The sequence below is a fragment of the Mustela nigripes genome, chromosome 9 (genome assembly GCF_022355385.1).
Source record: "Mustela nigripes isolate SB6536 chromosome 9, MUSNIG.SB6536, whole genome shotgun sequence".
Classification (NCBI taxonomy): Eukaryota; Metazoa; Chordata; class Mammalia; order Carnivora; family Mustelidae; genus Mustela; species Mustela nigripes.
Window position 1 is genome coordinate 24,866,170 of NC_081565.1, and position 15,955 is coordinate 24,882,124.

General features: G+C 40.2%; 1 protein-coding gene across 1 annotated transcript in view; it reads right to left on the bottom strand.

The window, feature by feature from the left end:
• Nucleotides 1-8,858: 8,858 nt before the first annotated feature.
• RAD23B (RAD23 homolog B, nucleotide excision repair protein) overlaps nucleotides 8,859-15,955 on the bottom strand; it is a 42,304-nt gene continuing 35,207 nt past the window's right edge. The window contains exons 9-10 of the mRNA XM_059411129.1: nucleotides 15,276-15,446; nucleotides 8,859-9,771 (exon numbers count right to left, since the gene is read on the bottom strand). Coding sequence (XP_059267112.1) covers nucleotides 9,658-9,771; nucleotides 15,276-15,446 — 285 coding nt within the window. The 3' untranslated portion in view covers nucleotides 8,859-9,657. The remainder of the gene's footprint in view (nucleotides 9,772-15,275; nucleotides 15,447-15,955) is intronic.

Consider the following 15,955-nt stretch of genomic DNA (forward strand, 5'->3'; position numbering starts at 1 on the left):
TTGGAGGCTGAGCTCCTGCAGCCACTGATTGGTATGGTAAGTTTGGGTTTTTTGGCTTTGACACAGTGTCCAAAAAGCAAAATGTTCAAATAAGTAATAATTATGCTCAGAGAGGCACCTTTTGTATGCTACATGCTCAGAAAGTAGAACAAGGAGGCAATCCTCTGCTGGTTCCTGGGCAGGAAAGCCTTCGTAGAGCATGTAAAGTGAAGTGGGTTTTGCAGGTTGGACAGGAGTTCCCACAAGGAGGGAGGAACCCTTCTAAGCAGAGAGAGAGCCCAGCATATGTAAACATGTAGAAGTGTGGGAAGGCATGGGGGCTGAGGTCCGGCTGTATTGTGGTAGAGAAGGAAGGAGACAAGGTGAAGGTATAAACTGGAGCAAGCTGGACTGAAAAAGGTGTGGGAAGTCAAGCAGAAGAGTCTCATGTTTGTTTTCCTGAAATTAGGAATGAAGGGCAGTAGGGCAGAGGGGTCTCAGAAAGTTCCAGAAGTCTGATAGCCCAACCATGTCTCCAGCAGACAAGAGACAACACTTCGCCGGTGCCCCAGGCACCTTCCCAGCGGTTTCTGGGTCACTTAACTGGTGAAAAGTGGAAAAACCACCACCTAGAGCAGTCCTCAAACTTCCTGCTCTTAGGACCTCTTTTCCTTCTTAAAAATTGTTGAGAAGCCTAGGACTTTTTGTTCATGTGTGTTCTATCTATCAGTATGTACTTGATCAGAAATTGAAGTTGAGAAATCTAAAAAATATTAATTTACTTAAGAGAAACCCACATGTCAAAATTTTAAGAAAGTCTTCATGAAAAATAATTATTTTTAAACCATGAGTGAGAAGAATGGTGTTGTGTTTGATTTTTGCAAACCTTGTTGTCTGGCTCAGTGGAGGCCTGTTGGATGGCCGCTTCTGCTCCTTCGATCTGTGGTACTATCGCAGGTCACAGAGCCTCTGGCAAGCTCCACTATGTGCCTCTGAGAGTGGGAGTGCAAGCAGCAAGCAGAGTCGTAGGGTTATTCTAGAAGTACTGCCAACCTCACAGATGCCCCCTGTGATTGGCCCACAAGTTACCGGTGAAGAACTGCTAGTCCAGCGAAGCCAGGCAGGTCACCAGAGGAGCAAAGAGCTGTTTGAACAGCTAGGAGGAATCAAAACAAAACAAAATAAAGCAACATCACAGGAGGAACAGACCTAAGTCTTGGACACAAAGAAGAGATGAATGTGAGGCAGTGTTACCTTGGGTGATTTGGGAGCTAATTGACATCAGTATGCCTCTTGGCTCTGCCACATTGGCCTGGCTGACCTCAGTTGGCCCATCTGTAAAATGGCAAGTAGTACAAATAAAGCACTTAGCACAGGGCAACGCACCTGGTTTTGTTAACTCTTTCCTTTCGGGCCAGAATAGGACTTTGTAAAAACAGCATTTGTTCAGGAGCTAGGAAATACATGTGAGTTTGTGGTGGGCTGCTTTTACTTCTGTAACACAGATCAGATGTGGACTCTAAATGTAAAGAAAACCTTGAAAACTCTGGTATATCAGCATAGCTGCTATGGTGTGATGTGGCTGTTAAACCTATCAATCTCAAATTCAGGGTGCATTAATAGAGGTATCAGGCACAGAACAAGGGAGGTGAGAACTCCTCCTACAGTTCATACTGCCCCTCCCTGAAGTATTTCCCTTATCAGTGTGGAGAAGGGACTTGCCATAATACATTAGGTGAAGGATTTTTTTTCAACATCTACAAGACTTGACTAGAGGGTGAGAGGTGGTCTGGGAGAGATGATCATGCTTGAAAGGTTGACAGAGCGACCCCACAGAAGTGACTAGAGCCTGAGTCTGACCTATGCTGGGAAGCAGAGGGGTTTGACAACCACTAGAGTGTCTAAAATTTAAAGAGTCTGAGCCTGCAGCAAGGTCACATCACTTGAAGTATTCAAGTGGAGGTTAGAGGTCAGGCATGAATGAGGCACTGCGCTTGATCCCTGGAGGGCACCCACAGACCCCTTCCAAATCCGAGTTCCTGTGCTGCTGGCAGGCTGGAAAGACTGGTAGAGGAAATGGAAAGAAAATATGGAGGAGAGAGTCCCTAGGGATGGGTGAGAGGAACAGTTTTGTCAGGCAGGTTGGCTGCATTCTCTGCCAAATTTTATCTGGAGATGAGATGTACCTGCTAGTTGCTTGGCCTGAAACCTGATAGGAGAAAATTCAGTGTCACTCAGAAACAGTTCATGGAAATTCAATCTTTCCATGCCTGAAATGCCCAATGTTTGAGCCATGCTGCCCAGCTGAGTGGGAAGCCCACCGGCCTTGTGCAAATACAGTGAGAACACTAAAGCAGGGAGGACAAAGGCGCCGTATCAGACACTCAGCGCTATTGGAAACAACTCAGCCAACACTCAGTCCTCTCGTGGCAACCTTCAAATCATTGGAGAAAGGTGGAGAGCTTCTTCCAGACTGCAGGTGGGCAGTCGGCACCCGCCTCAGAGCACAGGCCTGGCCTTGGTAGGGTGCCCTCCCATCCAGTATCTCACTCGAGGAAGATTCCATGTGCTGGTTGAGGAAATCAGACACAGACGGAGAGAGTCATGGTTGAAGTCACACAGCCGGTGTGGGGTGTGAAAGCAGAAATCCAGGCCGGATTAGTCCAGGTCTTGACCCCCACGTCTCTCTGACCTGGCCTTGGCCTGGGATTCTCAGGAGAGCAGCTGTTGGTCCGCTCTCCACCTGAGTCTCAGATGGAGCCCCATCTGGAACATGTCACCAACGCTGCTGTGTCTACAACCAGCTCATGGATTGCATCAGGTCTTCTAGAATCTGCTGCAAGAGTCCCTAGGGTGAGGACACCAAAACAGAGCAGCCTTCAGGATATTGTTCACTGTCCCTCAACTTTTTAGCTTTTAGAACAGAAGGGGTAGCTGAAGGCACAGGAGAGCCCAGAGCCCCAGGAGAGAGGACAGACATCCCAATGAGGTGTTCATGGCCCATGTGTATCCAATATTGACTGGGCATCTCCTCTGCACTAGCCCTTCACCAGGTTCTGGGGATACAGAGGTGAGAGGCATGGGTTTCCAGAAGAGGTGCCTTGTCTAGTTTTGGATGTGTATTTGCTGAATATATGGATCAGCGAAGCATCTCTGACAAGACAGAGATGTGACTAATTCTTGGGGGTGGGGAGACTGGAGACCACTGAGAGCCCAGCATGGGGGCTGTACACCTCTACCCCAGCCCACCCCTCCTACCACCTCCCTGACCATTGCCAGCACCTAAAACGCACACTGGTCCCAAGGAGAAGACACTGGAAAAACTCACGCATTTGAACTCCATGTGCTAACGTGCTAAGACATCCCAGGGCATTTAGCGATTGATCTGGTGGCCCAATAATGGGAATGAATAAGGCCTTCTTCAGTGCAGACAGGCGCTATTACTGGAGTGCTGAATTCAGAACTTCTCTAAATACGCTATCACCTCCATTTAAGTCCAGTGAAAAATAACATTTAAAATATTCATGTTCCATCTGTGGAAAGAAGTGGCTACACAGCCAACGGCTTGGCACTCAACCAAGAAAGGAGCCCGAACGCCTAAGGGAATGGGTTACGGGCTGAGCACGACGAGAGCCAAGCTGCTCACTGACCAAGGAGAGTTAGAACTTGGGCAGTGAGAAGCTAGACTGGGCCTTGTGGTGCTGGACTAGCATGAAAAGTACCAGCCTGAACTTATCAATATTTATATGCAGGTACGGAAACAGATGCAACTGTGTGTGCACGCATGTGTGCTTAATTCCTACGTTGAGACTCAAGTAGCAAAGAGCACACCTAGCACCCAGTGGCGGTTTCTAAATACAATTTCCTCTGAAGGAACTTGGTCTCCTTGAAGAAACAGCGAAATTCCAGGGCTGTGGCACAGGGAGGACAAGAGCCTGTGGACAGGAGGACACAGTGTTGTGCCACAAAGTAAGGAGGGACTCGAAAGAGTGATAAGAGCAGGCCAAGCACAGAAGGCAGCCCTTAGAAGGCACACAATGACAGAAGCTAGGACAGTGTGCCCATCAACCCTGCTACAGTAACGGATCGAATACCCCTGGGTAAGACAGCGATCCGAGCCCATACTCACGCAGATTCTGAATGGGGGAAAAGAGAACGCCAGGATCCAGGAGACTGCTAACTAATAAACGTAGAAATCTGAAAATCACTTGGCAAGAAACATCAATGGATACTAAAATGAATGGGCCAAATATTCAGAAGAAATAGGATATTCTGCCTCAGAATACCTTATCATAAAACACTTACTAAATACAAAGGAATGAGTAACTGTTCAGTCGAGAAGCTGGGCAGACATCACCTTCCTTGAACAACCAGAGTGAACCAAAGTGGAACAAGCGGACACTCTGTGCCCCCTTCATGGGATGCAGTGAAAAAAAGCACAGCATTTGTTGTTGTTTTGTTTTGTTTTTCCAAAACCACAGAACTGGAATCTAGTCATGGGGAAACAACTAAACATAAATTGAGGGCCATTCTAGAAGGCAACAGTCCCGTGATGTTAAAACAAAATGTTAAGATCATGAAGACCAATTAAGGACTGAGGAAGGTATAAAAGTGGCTTGTTACCCTGGATTAGGTCCCTTTACTACAAAGACGTTTACTAGGACTCCCGCACACTGAAAAAGGTTCAGGGGTGGGGTGGGGGTGAATGGGAGCACTTTGTACTGTCCCTGGGACTTTTCTGTAATACATGTGAAATTATTTGCAGGTGAAAAGTTAATGCTCTTTGCAAAAATGCAAACATGGTCTAAAAATTTTAACACCAAAGTTAAAGACATGAAAATATTGAACTTTCCTTTAGTTTTCTTAGAACTGGAGACAAAATAAAAATTAGCAAAACAGCTCTCAAACCAGCACAGGCAGGCCTAATTGACCAAAAATAAGTTTGAACCCTCCCTACCTGAAGACCTCCTAAAAGTTGCAAAAACCACTCCAGGGTTCCTAACATTGTTCAAGACCTCCAGTTGAGCTGTTCTAAGGCATAGCACCTCCAGCCCCAATCATTCCATCCAGTTTTTGTCCATCACTTTTGAGTAATTTACCAAGTATCCTTCTAATCCACTATTGCAGGGAAATTAAAACCCAGATTGGCTTCTACAATTTACAGCCAAACTTTTAGGAGCATTTTTTTTTTTTAAAGGATTTTATTTATTTGACAGAGAGAGAGATTACAAGTAGGCAGAGGCAGGCAGAGAGGCGGAAGCAGGTTCCCTGCTGAACAGAGAGCCTGATGCAGGGCTCAGGATTTATGACCTGAGCCAAAGGCAGAGGCTTAACCCACAGAGCCACCCAGGCGCCCCTAGGAGCAGTTTTGAGACAACTGGGGACTTTGTTAAAGAGATCGAAGTTGTCAGTTCCACAGGCTTCCATGTAGAAGGCCCATCTGGAGAGTTGGCTCACAGGATAAAGCCTCCCAACGTTCCCGTCACAGCAAATGTAGTTGTCCAAAACCTGGGGTGGGGGGAACACGACGTTGCTTGAGAGGCAGCCAGAGTTGAGAACAGCTTTCCCAGGAGCTCTGAAGACCACCTCACTGCCTGGAGAGGATTACGTGCCTTCAACATCAATAACTCATGGCAAACCGGCTGGGAAAGGATGAGGGCCCAGGTTACGAAGAATGGAAAACAAAGTTTAAGTGCAACATGAGCCATAAGTCTGCGATGGCTATCTTTCTCATCTATGCTCCGAGCAAATTCTGCCGTACCTAGTTAAATGTTCTGTAAAAGAATTTAAAACTCAATGGCAGAGTCCTGGTCTCCATTCATTCTGCTATCAGCAGCACCAGGCACATGAAGCGAACTTGTCACCACTGTTTCTTCAGTCATCCCAGACTCCTCTCCACTAAATACCCTCCCTGGGGAACGACTGCCATCCCTACTGAACATCCGGAGAGAAGCCTTTTACAGCCAATTTGTCTCCACCACCGTCCCTGTGCTTCCCCAGGCACTGCTACGGTGCTGGAGCTCGTCCCGAGCAAGCCCAGGACTTCTCTCCCTGTCTCCCATTCCCAAACTCTGTACACTGCGCTGGAAACTCTGGAAACTCGTCTGCCACCCAGACAGGTCCAGCAGCTATACTCCCCCTCTAGGGTTCTACCCACTCTTTTTCCAGCCATGGTTAAGTTGCTTCCTTCAACTGTCTCAACTCTTACCCTAGGGCCCAAAGATTCCCAGATGTATTCATCTGATTGCTTTGTTCTGACCAATTCAGCACCATATCAGGTGCTTCTGAGTGTTTAGTGCTGAATGGCATTATCTGACTGTAAGAGCAAGGAACAGCTCAACAGAATGAGTCATTCCAAGGTTGGTACCCTAGGGCATCACATATGTTAGGAGAGCATATAAGGCACACACTGCTTAATACCACTCCTCTGGAAAGAACCTGTGATGGTCACAAGTAAACCACACTGAAGCTAAGACCCAAAGTCAAGAGGCCAAGATGCCAAAAAACAACAGAAAGCATCATATACTTTAATATGGGATGGGCTAGTCACAGTTTAGAACAGTGGTGGCCAACTTTCTCTGGAAAGGGCTAGATAATAATTACTTGGGCTCTGTAGGCCTCAGTCTCAGCTCCTATTTGACAGCAAGCCTCTGTAGCACAAAAGTAACTATAGGCAATATGTAAATAAATGAGCATGGTTGTGTTTCAATAAAGTTATAGACACTAAAATTTCAATCATCTTCACATCGTGGAATCCTTTCTTGAAAACAAACCCTTAAAAATGTAAAGACCATTCCTAGTTCATGGGACTGAAGTTTGCCAGCCCCTGGCTTAGAAGACCAAATTAGAACAAAATGGACATGGAAGGTCAACTAATGGGAACATGTTGTACTCAAGCCTCATGGCCAGGGAAATCACCAGAACAGACTTTGTCAGGAAGTACTGATAACCTGAAATTGCTTAATATTGGTTGAATATTTTGTAGCAGTCTTATTAGGCTGGCTACTATAACACAAGAGCATGGGAAAAATGGGAATTGAACCAAAATTTCTAAAAGCCCTTATGAATCTTGATTTAGGGTCCATCCAGTATTCCATCTCTGTGTTGATGTTTTGATTGCAAAAAACAAAAACAAAAACAAAAACAGGAGAACCAATAAAATTGATCTAGCACCTGGCCCCCCACATGCCAATCACTGAAGAAAACAGAACTATGGGTGACAGAGGCATTGTCAACTCTCAACCTAAGACTCTATATGGCAAAAGGGTCATTTTAAAAAATGAGAAATGCAATGGTGGATATATTGAAAATATTTTATAATTAATTCTCTAGAATCCTAGCCACGTAGTACAGGAAAAAATTATATGGTGGAACACTTCAGTATTTTGTAAACAATGTAAAGACATATTTGACTAGAGGATGGCAAGAATTAACAAATATAAACTTAAGCTTCCTCACATTTTCCATAGAGCAACTAAACAATAGTATTTCAAGAAATAGATGACAGAATACCTCAAACACAAAATTCCAAAATCAAAGAGCCACTTACATTAAGAGATTTACCAAAATGGTTTGTAAATTAAAAGATAACAGCAAAAGGGTCATAAAAAGCCTGTTCCCCCCACCCCCACAGCATCTTGGCTAATTCTTTAAGCGGATAAAACATGGTAAAGAATGGTCAAAACTTGGCCTCAACTGTCTTCTCGTAATGATTAATCCCACTATTTGTGGTTTGGTTGTCCGAGGACAAAAATTCCAGGCCATCAACTTCTGATGTCACTTTCCAGAGAAAAGAGGCTGCTGCCGGGGTTTTGTTTTTGTGTTGTTTTTTCCTCTTTTCCAGTTTTCGCTATGCTGAGCAATTAGGCAGCAGACAGAATGACGTAAAATAAATGAAAATATTCCATTATTCGACCAAAAATGCCACCCTCCTCCCAACTCATTGCTCTGCCCTGAAGGATGAACATATTTACAAATCCTCATTTTATTCTCCTGAGACATTTTGCATGATCCATTATAAAACATACAGGTAATACAAAATCCAAAGGTGTGCTGTGTTTTAAGGGGTACACACATGAAGATTAAACTACATGATAACACTGTGGGGAAAAATCATGGTTTCATTTATTTTCATGAGTGACAGGTACGAGTGCATGATGTAAAAGATTAAAAGTCATCCCCAAACTTTGCTAAGAATTACTGTAAGAGATTACGCAGGGAGAAATCTGTGCAAATTCATTTTCTTTACTCAGTTATCAGATGGTAGGGGGAAAAAGTCTTCCTTAAACAGTCTTGTTTATATGTAGGAAAAAAGATCTGAAAAACTGAACAAGTAGACATATTCCCCCTCTTTTATGATCAAATAATAATGCCAATGAAGGAGTTTAATAAAAAAAAAAAAAAAAGTTGAAAAAAAAATCCAAATAAAAGCCAACACTGCTATTAAGATTTTTCTTTTAATATGCCATGAGATATTCTTGATTGTATATTTTCCAAAGTACTTTTCCAGCTGCATCTCCCAACCCTTCCAGAAGATTCCACCAGTCTTTCCAATTCAGTAAAAGATGCTGGATTATACTTTTGTCCACCTTCTCTTTTTGAAAGTAATATAGTCCTAATGACTTTAATGGTCATACATTCTTATCTAATAAGGAAAACACTTACAAATATCAGAAACCCAGTTTTGAAACATTTGCATTAATTTTGAACTGAATCAGCATTTTGTGGGTTTAAAAAAAGGCAGCAATTGGAACTCACAACTTACTGACAAACACATTTCTGCAGAGGGATGGGGAAGAGAGGGATAGTGAATGCTGCATTTCTCCATTGGCCCCAAAGTGCTAATTTCACAAAGGGATACATCAAAAGCAAACATGCAATGGTGGTTTTAAAACTTTTACTGCAATATAACAATGAAGTAAACAGTAATTAGACACCTACCAATTTTTTCCCAAAACAAACTGGAAAAAAAAAATGTAAACAGGAAAATAACTGCCTATACTTGTACAGCTTCTCAAATCATGTTAGAAGGGTCTCACATTCGATCATCAAGAAATTTTAAAATAGCAGTAATTATTTTCATTTTAAGAAAAGGTTCCCCTTCTCCCTCCCCCACCCTAAGTACTTAACATGAAAGAAAGGGCTTCCTTACACATTAATTCAATCTGATTTGAAGCAGCAACAATAACCATCAATAATTTGGCATTTCTGTTTATGGTTGCTGCAAAATTTTTTCAATTTCACAAAGCCATTATCCAGTGTTGCCATGAAATAGACTGTAAATTCTAGGTAGCAAAGATTCTTTCTGAAACCAATGTTAAGTCAAAGAAATATAAAGCAGGGCATTACACTAAATTTCTGGATCTAGTACACTAAAAAGAGTGAAACCTAGGAAAAGTTACCTACTGTTTTATAGAAGAAATAAAGACCTGCAAAAGCTGATTTTTGGTTGTATAATATTTTACACACTGTGTGGATTTGCGGCATCTGCTAATTGAAGCAGACATGCACTGTATTTATCCCTGCCCTATATCCTAGATCCCTCCCTCCCCACCCCCAACAATCTACTACCTTATACCAAGTATTGTGGATATGAGCCCAAGTCATCCCAGACAATCCAGTGAACAAAGTTAGTGTAATGCACTGGTGTGAAGTGTGAGATTAAAAAAAAAGTCCCTTTCAATCTTCATCAAAGTTTTGCTGTAGAAGAAAATTGGCAGCCAAGTTCTCATTCTTCTCACAAGCAAAATATGCTTGTATCACAAGTCCTTCAGGAAATCCTAGTGCCTTTAACTGGAAGAAAAGAGAAAACACACATGGGTTCCAGCATAGCAACAGGGGCAGATCAGCACTAGAAAACATGAAAGGCACAAAAAACCTCTTGAAGACATTATGTGAACACGTGCCTACCTAAGTATGGATTCACTGTCCAACCTGAGCAGCGAGATGGAGCCTAGAACCTTTCCTGTATCAACCACTGAGTGTTCCTAGGTGAAGCTTTTAGATGAACAGTTCCTTTGCTAATACTCACTGGCATTAATACTAAAAATTAGTGGCTGAGTGTGATGGTTTAAAAATAAGTGACCCTACAGCCTACAGAAATGTGTAAGTCAAACAGCTTTTAGTATGGAAGTGGGGGAAGATACAGATGAGAGCAACAGGAGAAGAGTTTAACTACTTCATCCAATTATTTGTAATGAAGGTCAGTCAGATCAAGTATCACTCTCCATCTCTTTGGCTTATGAAAAACTTTATAATAGAAAAATAGGTGATCAATTATTAATATTACACGATATACTTTGAGATCAGACATATGGTGTTTTACTTATATCTGCTTAACTTTTACAGAATTTTAAATGGTGGTATCAGCCACTCAATTTTGTTTTCCTAGTCTGCTAAAAATCCCTGTGAATGGGGTGCCTTGGTGGCTCAGTGGGTTGACCTCTGCCTTCCGCTTGGGTCATGATCCCAGGTCCTGGGATAGAGCCCTGCATCAGGCTCTCTGCTCAGTGGGGAGCCTGCTTCCTTGCCCCTCCCCCACCTACTTGTGATCGCCCTCTGTCAAATAAATAAATGAAATCTTTAAAAACAAACAAATAAATAAATAACCCTGTGACTCAAAAATCTGCTTTTAAAAGTGTTTTTAAGCAACCAGGTCAATTATCTAGTTCACTAGGTACTGTATATTTGTTAACCAAGTATTTTTTATGAACCCTCTGTTCAACTGTCTAAATCACCTTACACTGACTATTATCAAGAAATGACCTTAAAAAACATGAGCAGAAGTCTCAATGCAGCATGATTAACTATTCATCCATGAAATAAGAAAAGAATGATTTTGTTACCAAGTCTTGTCTAGATTAAAGCTTGCCTAGCTGAAAAGGTAGGGCACTATCCAACTGTATGCTTCTATAAGATACACACTTAAGATTCAAAGACACAAATACACTGAAAGTAAAAGAATGGAAAAAAGATACATACTATGCAAACAGTTACAAAAAGAAAGCTGGAGTAGATACATTAGTATCAGACAAAATACACATTAAGATTAAAAACTGTTACTAAAAACAAAAGACATTTTATGATGACAAACCATCAGGAAGACCTTGTTACAAAGACACATAACAAGAAAACCTGAAACACACGAAACAAAAACTGACAGAACTGAAGAAAGAAAGGGTGATTCAACAATAGTTGGAGACTTTGCTATCCCCACGTTCAATGCTGGATACAACCACCAGGCAGAAGACTGACAAGGAAGCCAATCTTAACCACATTATGAACCAACCTGACCTAACAGACATTTACAGAACACTTAACAACAGAAGATCACATGTCCTTTTCAAGTATGTATCAAACATTCTCCATAAAGACAATGTTAAGCTACAGAACTAGCCTCAATATATTTAAGAGGATTATAAGTGTGCAAAGTACATTCTCTGACCACCACACAATGAATTCTGAAATCAGCAACAGAGGGAAATTTAAAATATGTGGAAGTTAACATAATCCTTAACCAATGATGAAAGAAGGAATCACAAAGGAAATTAGAAAACACTTGAGAGATGCATGAAAACACCATCAAACACACTAAAACTGATAGGGTGCTGCTGTAGCAGTGCCTCAGGGACAGTTACAGCTTTATCTGCAGTAAGAAAGATCTTAAATACATAATCTAAGGTTCTAGCTTAAGAAACTAGAAAAAAGAGAAAATGAAATCCAAAGCAAATAGAAGGAGAAAAAGAGTAAGGGTTAAAAAGAAAACAAGTAAAACTACAGACTAGAAAAATATAATCAATAAAACCAGAAGTTGGTTCTTTTTTAATTCAGAGTAACAACACTGATAAACGTTTTAGTTAAACTAACGGGGGAAAAAAAATCGCATTCAAATTACTAACATCAGAAATGTGGGAACACTACTTTTTAGAGAAATAATACTATAGAATACTATACTACAGAATTTCTGAAAGTATAAAAAAATCTAATTTTAGGGAAATACTGTGAACAACTCTAGCCATCAAGTTAGATAATGCTGATAAAATACACAAATTCCTAGAAAGACAAAATCACCAAAACTGACTCAGGAAACAGAAAATCTGAATAATCCTACAACAAATGAAGAGACTGAATTAGTAACCACAAAATTTTCCAAAAAGAGAAGCCAGGCCCAGATAATTTTACTGGTGAATTCTACCAACTGTTGAATGAATTAAAACTTTTCTTCATAAACTCTTCTAACGAACAGGAAAGGAGGGAGTACATCCTCACTCATTCTCTAATGAGGACAATCTTACCGATACCCAACCAGACTAAATCATCACACACACCCAAATCCACAGACCACTACTCCTTATGAATACAGATGCAGAAATCTTCAACAAAACACTGGCAGACAAAATCCAGCAACATATAAAAAGGACTATTCACCACAATCAAGTGGCATTTATCCTAGGAATGCAAGGCTAGTCCAATATACAAAAATCAATGTTATTAATAAAGCATATAAAAAAGGGAACAAAACCACATTATCATCTCAGCACACAAAAACCATCTGACAAAAATCCAAGACCCTTTTGTGATAAAACCACTCAATGAACTAGAACAGAAAGAAACTCTCAACCTGAGAATCTAAATCTAGTAAAATAGCTAACATCATACTTAATGGTGAAAGACTGTCTTCTTCTAAGATCAGGGACAAGACAAAGATCTTGGCTCTCACCACTTCTATTCAAAAATACACATACACAGAAGGCCACAGAAAGGATTAGGTGAGAGAGAGAAAGAGAGACATCTGGGTGGCGCAGGTCATGATCCCAGAGTCCTGGGATCGAGTCTTGCACTGGGCTATTGGGGCCTGCTTCTCCCTCTGCTTGTGCACATTCTCTCTCTGACAAATAAATAAATAAAATCTTAAAAAAAATAAAATAAATTAAAAAAAAAAAAAAAAAAAAAAGAGGGCGCCTGGGTGACTCAGTTGGTTAAGCAACTGCCTCTGGCTCAGATCATGATCCTGGAGTCCCAGGATCAAGTCCCAAAGTCCCACATTGGGCAGGCACCCTGCTTTGCAGGGAGTCTGCTTCTCCCGCTGACCTCTCTACTCTCATGCTCGCGCGCTCTCTCTCTCAAATAAATAAATAAATAAATCTTAAAAAAAAAAAAAAAAAGATACAAGGGGAGAAAGATAAGAGAAGGGAAGTAAGGAAAGAAAGGGGAAGGGGGAAGAGAAGAGAAAGCATCTATACTGGAAAAGAATTAAAACTACTTGCAAATAATATTCTACAATTAGGAAATCCTAAGAAACACACATGAATTATCAGAATTAATAAATGAGTTCAGGAAGATTTCACGATGTAAGAGGAACACACAAAATTAAGTTGTATTTGTATATAGCTAGCAATGAACAATCCAAAAATTAAATTAAGAAAATATTTCCACTGATAACAGCATCAAAAATAAAAATACACTTAAGAATAAATTTAACAAAAGCATAAACCAAAGACTATAGAATTTCTGAAAGTATAAAAAAATCTAATAAATGGAAAAGCATCTCATGTTCATGGCTTGGTGAGACTTAATATTGCTAACATGCCAATAGTCTCCAAACTGATCTGCAGGAAAAAAACACAGTATTAAAACCCCAGTTTTTTCTCTTTTCTTACAGAAATCAGAGAAGTGGATCCTAAAATTGATACAGAAATGCAAGGGATCCAGAACAGCCAAAACAATCTTAAGAAAAGAAAATTGGGAGATTTCAAAATTTACTACAAAAAAGCCACAGTAATCAAGACCATGAGATAGTGGCATAAGACAAACATACAGATCAATGGAACAGAACTGAAAGCCCAATAAACCTTCAAAATCATGGCCAGTTGATTTTCAAAAGGATGCCAAGACAATTCAATGGATAAAGAGAAGAATTTTCAGTAAATGGTGCTGGATATCCACAAGCAAAATATTAGGAAGCTAGACTCCTACACCTCACACTATAAACAAAAAGTAACTCAAAATAGATCATAGACCTAAATGTAACAAGAGCTATGAAACTCCCCAGAGGAAAAACAGGAGTAAATCTTTTGGTCGTGGATTAGGCAGCTTCTCTTCTTCTTCTTCTTTTTTTTTAAGTATGACATTAAAAGTACAAATAACAAAAGAAGAAATTTCTTCTCCAAAACAGAAATCAAAAACAGATACCCCTAACCATTTAAAACAAAACAAAACAAAACAAAAACGACAACAACAACAACAACAAAACACTATAGAACAACTGAGGCAAGTGTCATTCACCCACTTGCCTTATTTAAGGGGGAGAAATATTAGCATGATACATAAAAGATCTTTTAAGAAATACATAATTATAAATGCTGAACACCTGAAAAAATGTTTATCGTAAATATGGGCAAATTATCTTACAGATGATTTTCTAAGTACTAAGTTAAAATGAACTTTTATCAGATTTCCACCTCAAAATACTTTGTAAGATAAGACAGGTTAAGTATAGTGATTTCTAATTTACAAATATTAACAATGGAGCCAAGAGGAAAATGAATGACCTGTCATAATATCATACAAACTAAGTCACTGCAGTGCCTCACATGAACTGGCTGACCTAGTAAGGATGTAAACAGAATCATGGTATCAGCTTCTGATGTTTAATGTACATATTTTTTATATATAATTCATATACATATCTATTTTACATTTTAGTGACAGTACAAAAGTGAAATTTTTAAAAGTGGATAATCTTGAGTTAGGCATTCACTTTATTATCATTTTCTTTGTTTTAAAGATTTTATTAATTTATCTGAGAGAGAGAAAAAGAGAGCACAAGCAGGGGGAGCAGCAGAGGAAGAGGAAGAAACAGACTCCCCTCCCCACTGAGCAAGGAGCCTGAGGCAGGACTCAATCATGCCAGCATGATTGAGCAGATGCTTAACCGACTGAGCCACCCAGGTGGTTTCCCTAAGATCATTGTCCTCATAAATTTTCAGACATAAAAAGAAATTTTTAATTTTTAAAATATGTTTATAACTATTTTATAAAGCTGCCATTCACTTAGCAGTTCCTTGGCTAGCACAAAGGCCAAGATGTGAGAGGAGGGATGAAAATACACGGTCTCTTTATTGCAATCCTTAGGACAATGCTGTATTTGGCTGTGTCCAACAGAACTATCTCCAGTGGCAGAAATATTCTATCTGTGCTACCCCGCACAGCAGCCTCCAGCCCCATGTGACTACTGAGCCTCTGAAATGGGGCTAGTGACATTAAGGAACTAAATTTTCAGTTTTACTTCAACTCACCCTTTCTATAGCTTCTTTCTCCTGAGGCGTTACTTGAATGTAGTTCATATGACCACTTCCGGCTTCTGCAATTCCTCCACTGCCACCTCCACCCCCTCCTCCTTGACCACCAGCTTCTTGAACTGGTTCATTTAACATCTGAATAAAATGCTCCTGGTGCTGGCTAATTTGCTGTGGTAATTTGAAGGACAGAAAAAACAACAACAAAAAACAACAAAAAAACAATACAATGATATAAAGTATCTTCAGGAAACTAAGAATTCTAAATTCAAACAGCAGAGAAAGCTAGAATTTCGTAACTGCTTTATTTTTAGAATGATTCTGAATTATTTCATCTTTGGAAGGATGTGATTTCTTATATACTATTAAAAAAACTTGGCACTTTTCAGTGAGGTAAATAGTGAAGAATTAAGGGAATTCAAATTCTCTTTCATAAATGGGTCCCATTTTCCCAAATCAATGTTAAAAAAAACTATTTGGGGATTATAAAAAGAAACAGAACTTCTGTATCTTCCATACTAGTACGCAGTACAATGCTGAGTTTCATAACTTGAGGTTTAAATAAGCCCATGGGTATTAAGAGGCAGTGCTCCACTAACATTAAGTTTGGGGAAAAAAGATTTTATAAATGATTTCTTTCACAAAGAGTTTCTCAGATTTTTTAATCAATAATTTTAATC